Genomic DNA, 13,826 nt, shown 5'->3' with positions numbered 1-13,826 from the left:
TATTTTTCACCATCCATTGACCAAATCCAATTTGTTAAGACCCCTCTACGACTCACTTACTGGGCCTGTGGTCAATAGAAATCAGATTTCCTTGATTGGACATCCCATTATCCATTTCGCTCAGACCCATTGCATTTGGAATAAAGTAGGGCCGAGAAGGATGCCCGGGACAGATCGGAGCTGTGGCTCCAGTGAGTCCGCCGCCTTTTAAAGGGTAAAAGCCTGACATATTAGTCATAAGTGTTCTTTAAATTCATTATCATCTTAACACGCGAGCGGCGCATGTGTCAGTGGGGGAAATAAGCCTCTTTAATGAGGTTAGTGGATCCATTTAAAGCTCTACAGTTGCTGTGCTGTCCTCCATGTCACACACCAGTCTCGAGAAGGCAGCAACAGCAACATCCTCTCCTTCAATGAGATTGCACAAGTCGCTTCTCATGCAGTGAGAGTTAAAATGAGTTTCACTGAGGAAGTCAACGAGCAGATACTATTAACATTTCTGACAAGCTTGGCTGACAACAAAAGATACAAATCTCTTTGTGTTCCTCATATTTGCATGCACAAAAAAAAAAAACATTTTACGTGGATAAAAGTTAAAAACAGGGTTTGGGGAGATTTTTATTCCCAATTCCTTTGATTCTATTTGACTAGCATAGCACACACAAAAGTGGAGTATGTCACCTCACCTGTGGTGGTGAGATATGTGAGCCTTTTCAGGAAAATAGGCATATATTGCACGTCACTACTTCACAGGAAAGGCATTTGAACGTAATTAATTTTTTTCAAAATGTGTTTTTTAGAACCTTAATTCCAATGTGTATGCCATCTGTAAACACAAATGAAATTGTTAAATGAAGAGCGTAGTTGGTTTAGCCACAGAAAAAGACAGGAAGCTTCCCGCTAGCCATTATTAGCTGAGATAATGGATGGGCTGGACATGCCGAGAGATGAGTTCGGATTGTCATGCCATGCTTCTGTCTATAACATGAGCTGCTCAGTATGTGTGGATAATCCTTTCTACCTCTGCTTTTTTTAAGATATCATGAAGAACTGCAAAAGTGTTGCTACTGTTCGTCACTTCTGGAGGATGATCGTGCCATGAGGGAGTCGAGAAAAGAGAACACACCGAAGGCTGTTGTATAAAACAGCTGTCTGCGGATTACATCTTCAAACTAAGGGCAACCATGGCATTCGTGACAGAGACAGAGAAGCGTTCATCCATGTATACGGGTAAGAAAGTCTAGCTAACTTCATTTTCAGATATTATAAGTTTCTAATTATGTCAGAAAGTTATTTTCATTGCAAATGAAAGCATACTGTTAGCTAGCTAGCTAACATTAGTTCGCTGGCTCGCTAGCTAACATGCATGGTGGCTAGCTATGACAATCATTTTGAATTGTTAGTAGTATGGGTTGGGACTATTGCCGCATTCAAAACAACTGAACTTAGAACTGGGTACTCAGAAATCTCAGACTTCAGTGCGTTCAAGAAAACGAGCTCCGACGGGGATTTTTTTTTTGAACGGTCCTCCAACTCGGAATTCCAACTCGGGAAGTCAGACCTCTTTCTAGAGACCCGACTTTCCGACCTGAAGATCACTGTCATCATGATTTGATCTCATATTTTTCCAAGATCCCAGTTGTCCTAAAAGCACCATGAGGTTCATTGTTTAGCTAACTACATGTCGAAAATACCAGATGATTACCTGACCCATCATGTTAGCCGGGTGTGTCTGTGGGTGATTACAATCTACTGTATTTCATGAACATGTGTACATGTCTAGACAATAGTGACTCATCCACTTAGCTAGATGTGGCTGGGCCTACTACTTTCACCCCTTTTAGCATTGAAATATTTGGTTGTTTACTACACTACCTTACTCTGTTTAGCACATGGCCTCACATGTGAATCCTTAAAGAGATGGGTGGGGCTCAGGCTTTAGAGGGTGTGAATGAATCTGAATGGGTGTAGACAAAGAAGAGCTCTCCCAGTTGGTGTACCAAAACATTCAAGGGCCATTTTTTACAAAAGTGGGGTTACAAGTTTATCAACTTTCAAAGCAGAATTACTTTCCCCTTGTTCCTGAACTGTAGTGTATGACATACACTTTTCTAGCTCTGAGTCTACTTTTATCCAATGTAAAAAACACATGTTGCTACATAAGACCGGATCGAGCCGGTCGGTCACATATACTGTGTCTCTTTCTTTCTCGCTCTCCTCCTTAGGAACTCTTGGAGCATGACCTCTCTTCAGGCTATGACCTCTCTCTTCCTCTCTGAACAGGCCTAGAATAATGCCTTCTAATGCTTTGTAATTTAAGCTTTTGTATTGTACAGGGAGGCAGGTAGCCTTGCAGTTAAGAGTTTTGGGCCAGTAAACGAAAGGTTGCTGGTTTGAATTCCCATTCCGACTAGGTGAAACATCTATCGATGTGCCCTTGGGCACTTCACCCTATTTGCTCTGCATAAGTAGATCTGCTAAATGACTGGAATGTATGTGAATCCGTTCATTTTACTATTATTAATGTTAATTAATTATTTGCTTTTGATATAGACAATTCTTAGTTCTTGCTTGACCTTTTCTATTACTGTAGCTCAGCTATAGTCTCTTGCATATTGCAAAATAATTTTTATGGAGTCAGATAATGAATTTAATGGACTTCATTAACTGCATAGTCTTATTATGGGTTGCAGGTGAAGTGTATATAATATGTGTATGTATAAAATATTACCCCACTACACGCTCATTTGGTTCATCTTAATGGGGCGACTTCTCCAAAAACATGACTATGTGTGTGTGTGTGTGTGTGTGTGTGTGTGTGTGTGTGTGTGTGTGTGTGTGTGTGTGTGTGTGTGTGTGTGTGCGTGTGTGTTTGTTCGGATGAGCGAGTGGGTATGCACGTGTGTGCATTTGAGTGAGTGGCCTACAGTGAGTGTGCGATGACAACCCAAATCTAATTGAACCGCCAAACTACATTCGCCATTACCCAATATTAGGCTCATAACTACTCCCTCACCCACATCTAAGGAACATTTCAGCTTTGAAAAGTTCCTTGTTGGTCTTTGATCCACGTTCACAACAACGTGCTTCAACGTATTATCTGTCACTTTGAGACTGAAACAGTTGCATCCAAAAATATACCATTTTTGTTCCATTCCCAGCTCTTCAAATCTTATTTTACCTAATGCAAACACATCAAGATTTCCTTGTATACAGTAAACAGTCATTTGTAAAACAAGGTATCCGATGTCAATTTCATTACACAAATATTGTAGCCAAATGCCTATAACCATCAACATTATCCAACTGACACCTGGCACCAATACTAAACAATACTAAAAACAACAATGCTACTACTAATCCCTACCGCCTATATTATGAAGTTAAACATAAAATAAAGGATTAAATAAAAGAATAGCTGTGACTTTTATTTCCCTATTATGTATGAGATTATTGAGATTATTCCAAATGCTGAGAAACTAGTGCAATAGCACAACTGGCGTACTGTAACAGACTGGATTATCTGCTCATTTTCTACCCGGTCATGGCATGAGTTGAAAAGAGAGTGATGTACAGCTTTGGAACCAGGAAAAATCCCCACAGAGGTGAAACTACCCATAACGTTTGTTTGAGATGACTTTCTGACTATTATCTGAAGCTCCTGTGGTACTGATGTCTGAAACACAGTTTATGGCAAAGGTATTCAGTCTTTGAGATTTTCAGGACAAGAAGTGTTAGAAGAGACAGCTTGATATAAGTATATTTCTCATACTGTATTTGGACAATACTGACAACAGCAGTAGCAGCAAAGCAACATCATGCTCTCATAAGCGTCAGCTAATGCATCAGAGCTCGTTCCTGTCTCAATGCTGTATTTTCCTTTCTTCAAGCCCTCCTTTACCCTGACCGTTGTCATATAAAAGACCGCACCATCTCCATCCACCATCAGAAGGGGCTGGTTCTTTAGTTATTTCTGGGGTTTGGGCTTATCATGCGGCTATTTGTATGCACTGAGTGTACAAAACATTAGGTACACCTGTGGAACGCTTTCCACAGCTTGAGTCCATGACCTGACGAATTGAGGCTGTTCTGAGGGCAAAAGGGGGTACAGCTCAAATTTAGGAGAACGTTAGTTATTTTATTGCACTCACTTTATCCTGTACTTTAGGGCATTATTAGTATTATAGAGGGTTATTAAGCATATTCAACTCGATGAAGACCAAAATACTGCACAGCAGTGGGAAGTGTTTCAGTGACTCAAACATTGCACTGTAGACTGAGCAAGGAAGATAACCAAGAAAACACTTACATGTCAACACAACACTTCCTGTAAGCACCAAGCTTAAAGCAATGAATTGAGACAGGTTGGGAATGAGTATGGACAGATCATAGATGATGAGTTATTTGTATATCCCAATATCATTCAGACACAGGAGTTCTTCCAGACCTTACCTCTTTCTCATGATACTGTAATGCAGCTCATCCTCCTGCTTGATGTGGGCATGGTCTCCGCTGGCGCGGTCGCTGCCCTCGCTGTCGTCACTGCTAAAGACGGAGGAGAGCTCCCTCTTGGGCACACGGTTGGGGGGCAGGGGGATGGTGCGCTTCTCTGCCAAACGCCCGCGGTTCTACGGGAAAAAAGGTGCTCTTAGAGATGCGGTTTCCAGTTTGATGCTAACAGCATGGACGTGCTAACATGCTAACATTAAGCATGTGATAAACATGCTAACACTAACCACATGCTAGCATGCTAACACTAAGCACGTGCTTAATATGCTAACAATAAGCACGTGCTAAGATGCTAGTAGCTAGCATTCGAAGCACTCCTCCACTCTAAATACCTGACTTGGTGTGCAGCGGACACCATAATATTCCCCATCAGTCATACACAGAAATCAATGTTGCTGCTGTCACGGTCGCAATAGCATACATTTATACTAGGAGTGATCATTATGTGAGATGAATTCGTTCTACAATACATACAATTTTCTAAACAGTATCTAGCATTATTCAAAGGCAATACTAAGAACGCAGAAAGTACCACATGGGCTCAAGCTCCATAGCTGAACATAACAGCTTTATTGGTAATTTGTATGACCGGAATATTCCAATAACTTATTCCAAAATTATCATTGTTATTATTGGGTACAAATATGGAGGCTATTCATGAAACAAAACTACCAAAGAAAAATGACCCCACGATTAGACTGATTAAAGTAAGATGATATCGAAGGATAAGAAAGTAATTTATTGCTATCTAATATGGGTGTCAATGAGTATTTACTTTTCAAGGGGGATGGGGGGGGGGAGCGATAAATGTACTATTTTAAAGGAAAACTCCACCCCAAAACTATCTTTTGGTATTTGAAATGGGAAACCTGACACGTGTGATCAACGGTCCTCGCAATGTGCTTGAAAAAGTGCACAAGCCCACTGAAATGTGCTCAACTGACTAAAAGTAGGATAGACCACATACAGGAAACAAGGGAAAAACTATTCTCCAAAATCATATGCTTTTCCTGAAGAATAGGCTTCATGTTCTGGCTGAGACACCGCTGACACGTATATAGGCCTACTATATGATATTTCTTGTAACTATAGATGCGAGTAATGACACAGAATATGCTTCAACTTACATTATACCCCAACGCAGACATACTTATCAAATTTACCACAGAAACCATAATAGGGGGATTGCCTAAACAACCATTGTTTACCATAGCCAGAGTCCTAAGTGATAAGTGGGTCATGCAAAGGGAGAACAGGAAATGATTATGCTTGGTGTGGTCAGCGCTTTTGGGCCACAAAGCTCTAATGAGCGGAGCGAAAGGAAAGAAGGAGTGTGGCCCTGAGGGGATCTGGGAGTGAAGCTGGGTGACCTTTAATGTGACCTGAAGAGGTCACTGCAGATTAACATGGCTCTATAGAGATAAATATTGGGGGGGGGGGGGCAGAATGGGAGGAAAGAGGGGGAGAGAGACAGAATAGGAGAAAAGAAAGAGATAATTGAATTTGAGTGAAAGGAGAAAAGGCAATACAGATAAACACAGAGAGAGTGGACATAGCTTTGAAACACTCTAGCTCTCTCTATCCCCACCCTCTCTCTCCATCCCTCTGTCGCTCTTTTTTTCTCCCTCCCTCTCGCTCTCTCAGTTCCTACATCTCCACTCTACTCTCCCGGGCGCCTCCGAGCCCTCCAGCTATCCCTTCCACCACATGCAACCCCCCCTCTCCCTCCATCCCACAAGGGGCGAAGACATGAGTGGCAGGCTGGGGCAGAGGGGCGCCTCGCCAAGAGGCAAACAGGTGCAGCCCCTCTGGAGGCTCTCAAGTGGCAGACATTAAAACGAGTGAGGGGGGAAAAGGGAGGATAAAGATGAAAACATCCCTCAGGATGAGCAGGGCCACATAGTTCTGCAACAACAACAAAAAAAACAAAAAATTCTGTCTTACCGAAAGAGTATTCTTCCTTTCTTCTTTCCACAGGCAGATCTGTGAAGAGCAGTACCTTTGTATAAGTTCTTCTCAACTGCGCGAGGACAGTGGAGGAGTTTTCTCCTATTCCCGCTCGACTTCCTCTGACTTAGCTACTTGGACTAGAGGTATGGAGTATGCTCTCTCTCTGGATTTCTCTCACTATAAGACAGACACACACCTGTCATATACGCACACACGCATATACACACAACACCTGTCTTGTGAACTCACACACGCTCTCTCACACATACATACACACACACCTGTTCATGGACACACATACCACACCTGTTCCTGCATGTAAAGAGGGGTTTTACTTAGCAGACATCGTGTGCTGGTCTACTGGAATATTCTGCCTAGGAAGAAGCACAGAGATTGTGGCTTCGTGTGTAGACAACCACCCACGTGGCCCTGACATACCGCCATGGAAACCCCCTATCCTTTCTTTAGCAGCACTGACGCATAACTGGGGGTGGGCTCCCACTGTTTCCGGCAACACTTCCGCATCGCGGAGGAGGGCCCTCTAAAACAAAACATGAAACAAAACACACCCCTGGCAGTCCACATAGGAGTGTAAAAAAAAGACACAATCATAATAAACACACACACAAAAACGCACACATCAACAGGAGAAGTGGTAGTGAATACACACATGTATAAACATATATGGAAACACACACACACACACAAACACACTGTAAAAAAAGCTCATTGTTTCAAGTAATTATTATTAATATGTAACTGGTTCCACAGACTTCTTTGCTTACTCAACTTTTCAGTCAGTGTTACCTAAAAAAAGTGTTGGCCCAGTCAACTTAAAATGGTGTTTGCTCACGTTGTCTCATGTGTTCATCCACCAGACATGGTGGCGTAGCAGGAAGATCGGAATGCCGTGAGTTCAACTCCCAGGTGAGAACATGTTGAGTAATAATTACTGTACAACTGAACATGCACAATGTAATCATGTGCGTCAAATACAATATGCAAATTAAAAAAATTGTATGTTAAAAGCACTGTGTGTAACTAGTTCCACTGACTTTTTTTAGTAAGATGCCCAGATAATAATTCCTAGTGAATAAACATATGAGACAAGAAAGAAAGAAAGAAAAAAAGAAAGAAAGAAAGAAAAACACAAAAAACAAGTTGAGAAAAATTATTGCCTCGTTTTTTAAAGTTGGAGCTCATTTTGTGCCAACTAATTTGTTTTAGTTCGAGTTTCACTTGGACCGAAAACTTTAGTAAACAAAACAAAAAAGGCTAATAATTAGTTGAAACAACTACATTTGTATTTATTTTAAGGACACGCACACACTCAAGGCGGCCTTACTGTGTGGTCAACCCTCTGTCGGCCATGGAAACAAGTATTTCATAAACAATACACTAAAAGCACCTCTATGAATATCCCCTCCTACACATTCTGTCTGACGGTCCAAGTCCTCCAGCCAAGAAATCTGTATTTCACATCACACATAAACAACACACACACACATTCGCGTGCACACTGACAGACAGACACACGCACCCACAAACACACAGGTTTAGACTTCAACAAAGTAGGAGTATCATATTCAAGAACTGTGGCTGGAATTCGTGACAAAAAGCTTTTGTAATTTCACGAAAACCACTTATCTGACCAGTGTGTGTTTAACTGCATGCTGGCGTTGGCTATCCACCGCCGCACCACACACACACACACACACACACACACACACACACACACACACACACACACACACACACACACACACACACACACACACACACACACACACACACACACACACACACCAGTCTCTTTAGTAACATAGGCTGTATACATTCATAAAAGGAGAGAATAACTGTTCTAAAACTACAGAAAGATCCTGTTGTTATTGTTGTTGTTTCATCAAAACCCCAGCCTATATTTAATGCCAAACAATGTGGGCAAACAGTAATGTTGTATTTTTTTACTAAGCTAATTCCAGACCTTAAATGAAGACTCTGTGGAAAAGGGTATTAATGTTTTTTTTATTCTTTAAAAGGTGCTGTGCCCTGCCACTGGCTCAAACCAGCATGCACGCACGCACGCACACACACACACACACACACACACACACACACACACACACACACACACACACACACACACACACACACACACACACACACACACACACACACACACACACATACACACACACACACACACACACACACACACACACACAGTGGTAGCCGCCCGCGACATTCCTGCAGCTGCAGCGGTCTCTCTCTCTCTCTCTCTCTCTCTCTCTCTCGCACGCGCCCCCCCAGCGTTCTCCCTGGGGGATGAATGCCTAATGAGTCACGCGCCTGTCTGCCGTTACCTCTCAGCGTGTGAGCGTGTGTGCGTGTGTGTGTGTGTTTGTGTGTGTGTGTGTGCAGAGGCAGGGGGGACTTGGAACAAGGACTGGCAGAGGGGGAGGGGTGGTTAGGAGATGACAGGGGGTTGAGGGAGAGAGAACGAGAGAGCGAGAGAGAAAGAGAGAGAGAGGAGGGGAAGGAGGAAAGGGCAGTCATTGCCACGCTCACATAGGTCCAGTGAAAAAATGAGCCAAACAAATGTGTTTGTGTGCACTTAACTCCTTTTTCTGTTTATGTTGACCTCCACTCTGTCTTACTCACCCACTCACTAAAGTAAGCTACAATTCTGAAGGTACGTTACAGACTTTAGAAGCTACATTAGAGACACACTATGAGGGAGGGATTTCAAATCATACAACCCCTCCCACAAATCATACAACCACCTTTTCACCATATTGTACATACGGCACATTTATAAATGCTTAGTCGCGGACTATATTTAATAGTGGAAAAGACTGTGTGATAAAAGCGTGTGTTTGTGGAGGGGGGTACGTAGTGGCAAGGCAACACTTGGTTTTTCATGGCCAGAATAATATTTTTGGGGGGAAGAAAGCACTGTGGGAGGGACAGGCATGCAACCAAACACCCCATCCCCCGTCACCTCCCTCACACACACACCGTCCTCCCTTTGCTCTCTCTACCCCCACCCCTCGGCCCTCACACGCTGAGCTGAACGGGCGGTTGCGGCCCAGTGGAGCAGGACGAGGGACGAGTGGGAGGGAGGGAGGGAAGGGGTTTTAGGAGGGCGAGAGGCAGCGAGGGGGAGAAGGGGCGGTGGTGGGAGGTTAGTGGCGGTGCAGCCAGGTGTGCCAGCGCCTCTCTCTTGTGTTTGGATAGGCCCGCCAAGGCAGCCGTGCGAGAACTTCAGCCAGGTAACCACTCTGCCATTCTTTCGCCAGACAAAATCATAGGCAGAGAGAGAGGCAGGGAGGGGGTGTCTAAGAGAGATAGAGAGAAAGCCAAGTGCAGCAAGGTTGAGTTTTGCAGAATAAAACAAAAATATATGTCTGAGAATGCTTCATATCCGCCCCAATGTCTGTATTTTTGTATCATTATAGCATATATCTTTCATTCAATGACACTACTCTGCATACTGTGGCATGTGTGAAACACTGAGTTGAGTGACGACACTCTTGGAAAACAAGGTGCTATCTAGAACCTAAAAGGGTTCTTCGGCTGTCCCCATAAGAAAAACATTTGATGAACCCTTTATGGTTCCAGGTAGAACCCTATTGGGTTCCATGTAGAACCCTTTCCCCAGGCGGTTCTACATGGAACCCAAAAGAGTTCTACCTGCAACCAAAAAGGGTTCTACCTGGAACCAAAAAGTGTTCTCCTATGGGGACAGCCGAAGAACCCTTTTGAAACCCTTTTTTCTAAGAGTGTTGCGTCAGTGAAGAGGCCCCACAGAGAGAGGAAGAGAACACTCAACCACTATGCCATCATATGAGGTCAGACGTCTGTACACATACTGGGAGGAGAGAGAAGTTCCATAAATATCTCTGCTGGCTTTGTCATCATCAACTGCAAACAACTGAGAGACAAGCAGTCCACCTTATTTAGCTAACTCCATCTTTCCCACTGAAAACCTCATACACATGCACACACACAGACAAGACAGGAGAAAGGCAAGGTATATAGGGGCTCTGATCGAGGCCAGAAACTTCACTCTCCCTGTCAATCTCTGGTCCTGTCATCTAGCCTCTTACTGATAGTGCAGGCTAACACAGGCTAATGGCTAATTCACTTGCTAATGGCTAATTCACTGGCGTAATGGATCATTGCAGACGGAATTATTCATAGATTTATAAAGTGGCTATGTTGAGTGTATGTGTGTGTGTGTGTGTGTGTGTTTGTGTGTGTGTGTGTGTGTGTGTGTGTGTGTGTGTGTGTGTGTGTGTGTGTGTGTGTGTGTGTGTGTGTGTGTGTGTGTGTGTGTGTGTGTGTGTGTGTGTGTGTGTGTGTGTGTGTGTGTGTGTGTGAGACAGAGGGAGGGAGTGTGTTACAGTACTTGTAAGCTTGCCAATAAGTTGCACTTTTAGTATTGATTGCTAACACTAAGGCTACCCAAAATGCAAGGCCCCTAGGGAATAAGCAAATCATTAGAGACTCGGTTATTCTCTAATTTGGCCAATTGACTAAGAAACACACTAGAGTCCTGAACCATGCATCGCTCCTTCCCTAAAGATGGATACTGTGGTTGCCATGGTAGCATAGCCTTAGTGCCATGTGGGACACACACAGAGACCCACACACACTGCACACACACACTGCACACATACAGCACAAACACACTCACGCAAATACATACACACATTTGTGCAAACGCATGCGCACACACACACACTCCAACCCCCTGCAGGGAGTGAGCTGTTCAGGGACACAGAGGCGTCAGCCCTGCTTATCCCCAGCATCACAGTGGCACTCAGCCAATAGAAAGTCCCCAACAAATGGCCATATCAAAGCAATAACCAAGGGTGCGTTCAGCAGGATGCAACGTTTTGGAACGTTCAAATATAAATATGCTATGTAGAACAAACATGCCTCTCCGACGTAGAATAAGGAATCACATCGACTCTCTTCACGGAATTTCTATCTGCAACGTTCGAGAACGTTTTGCAACTGAACATCGCCGTGCTTCGTACAATATCTACAGAAACTTATATTGGTATTGTACTGGTAACTTCCTGTTCTTCCTGTCTTATATATAAGAATGGCACTAATATGGATCACTCCCTAATAACTACTGACTCTAGTCCATATATCAAATGAATGTCTACTGCTACGCATTGGCAGTGTCACACTGGGTTACAAGCATTTCGCTACACTCGCATTAACGTCTGATAACCATGTGTATGTGACCAATAACATTTGATTTGATTTGATTTGGTTACTATGTGCAATACATTGAAATATGAACAAAAATCACACAGAAAATCCGATTTTGAAATGGGAACCTATGGCTCTTTGAGTTTCAACCACCCTAGAATTACTGTTGTTGGAGGCAGGGATGTATAATAATAATAACAAAGAGTAATCTCCCCACAGCCCCCTAACATGGATCTGCGTGTGTTTACGTGTGCGTGTGTGTGTGCTAGCGTTTGTGTGTGCAAGTGTGTGCATCTTTGCGTATTCACATACATTTTGTTGTGTTACAGCCTGAGTTTATAATTGATTACAATTAGATTTTTTTGTTACTGGCCTACACACAATACCCCATAATGTCAAAGTGGAATTATGTTTTTCTAAATTTTTACTAATTAATTACAAATAAAAATCTGAAATGTCTTGAGTCAATAAGTCGTCAACCCCTTTGTTATGGCAAGCCTAAATAAGTTCAGGAGTAAACATTTGCTTAACAAATCACATATTCATTTGCATGAAAGCACAGTATTTAACATTATTATTGAATGACTACCTCATCTCTGTACCCCACACATACAATTATCTGTATGGTCAGTCGATCAGTGAATTTCAAACACAGATTCAACCACAAGGAGGGTTTTCCAATAACTCGCAAAGAAGGGCAACTATTGGTAGATGGGTAAAAAAATAAAAATAAAAGCAGACATTGACTATCCCTTAGAGCACGGTGAAGTTATAAATTACACTTTGGATGGTGTATTAACACACCCAGTCACTACAAAGATACAGGCATCCATCCTAACTCAGTTGCCGGAAAGGAAGGAAACCTCACCATGAGGCCAATGGTGACATTGTAGTTGTGGTGACATTGTAGTTACTCCACAATACTAGCCTAATTGACAGAGTGAAAAAAGGAAGCCTGTACAGAATAAAATATTGTTTGCAACAAGGCACTGAAAACAATACTGCAAAGAATGTGGCAAAGTGATTACATTTTGGTCCTAAATATGAAGTGTTATGTTTGGGGCAAATCCAATACAACACATTACTGAGTACCACTCTACATATTTTCAAGCATAGTGGAGGCTGCATCATGTTATGGGTATGCTTGTAATGGTTAAGGACTGGGGATTTTTTTTTTTTTATAAAAAAAAGAAAAAAAAGAAACCGAATGGAGCTAATCACAGGAAAACCTGGTTCAGTCTGCTTTCCACCAGATACTGGGAGATGAATTCACCTTTCAGCAGTACAATAACCTAAAATACAAGGCCACATCTACACTGGAGTTGCTTACCAAGAAGACAGTGAATGTTGCTGAATGGCCTAGTTACAGTTTTGACAGAAATCTACTTGAACATCTATGGCAAGACCTGAAAATGGTTGTTGAGCAATGATCAACAACCAATTTGACAGCGCTTGAAGAATTATGAAAATAATAATGGGCATATGTTGCACAATCCAGGTGTGGAAAGCTCTTAGAGACTTAACCAGAAAGACTCACAGCTGTAATTGCTGCCAAAGGTGCTTCTACAAAGTGTTGACTCAGGGGTGTGAATACTTGTGTAAATGAGATATTTCTGTATTTTATTTTTAATACCTTAATTACAATTTCTAAAAACAAAGTTTTCACTTTATCGTTAGGGGGTATTGTGGGTAGATGGGTGAGAGACAACAATCAATTAAAAACATTTTGAATTATGGCTGTAACACAACAAAATGTGGAATAAGTCAAGGGGTTTGAATACTTTCTGAAAGCACTGTATGTATGTGCGTATATGTGCGTATATGTGCGTATATGTGCGTATATGTACGTATATGTGTGCATGTGTTTTGTTCTTTCTTGCTCTGTGGTCAGGATGCAGGAGAGGGGGAGGCCCCTGATTGGAGGTGCTCTATACGAGCTGGAGGTAGAGAGTGTACTTTCCTCCTGGCCTCCGCCGGTTCCGCTGGAATAACAGAGCACAGAAGGCCCGGTTCTCCCTGGAGCACACACACGCACACACACACACCACTTAACCCTCTCTCAAACAACGACCACACACACCGGGTATATGAAGAGCACAATTCTACAGAGCAGTTAAACGCAGGAGCTACAAGCAAAA

At 42.7% G+C, this 13,826-nt stretch overlaps 1 protein-coding gene across 3 annotated transcripts in view; it reads right to left on the bottom strand.

Annotated features, from left to right (window-relative positions):
• Positions 1 to 13,826, bottom strand: part of LOC109907955 (sterile alpha motif domain-containing protein 11) — a 91,595-nt gene that overhangs the window by 70,862 nt on the left and 6,907 nt on the right. For all 3 annotated transcript variants that reach the window (XM_031794125.1, XM_031794124.1, XM_031794126.1), the window contains exon 3: positions 4,453 to 4,628. In XM_031794125.1, the coding sequence (XP_031649985.1) occupies positions 4,453 to 4,628 (176 nt within the window). The remainder of the gene's footprint in view (positions 1 to 4,452; positions 4,629 to 13,826) is intronic.

Source organism: Oncorhynchus kisutch, linkage group LG17 (genome assembly GCF_002021735.2).
Source record: "Oncorhynchus kisutch isolate 150728-3 linkage group LG17, Okis_V2, whole genome shotgun sequence".
Lineage (NCBI taxonomy): Eukaryota > Metazoa > Chordata > Actinopteri > Salmoniformes > Salmonidae > Oncorhynchus > Oncorhynchus kisutch.
The sequence above is the reverse complement of the archived record's forward strand: the minus strand, read 5'-3'. Positions and strand labels throughout refer to the sequence as shown.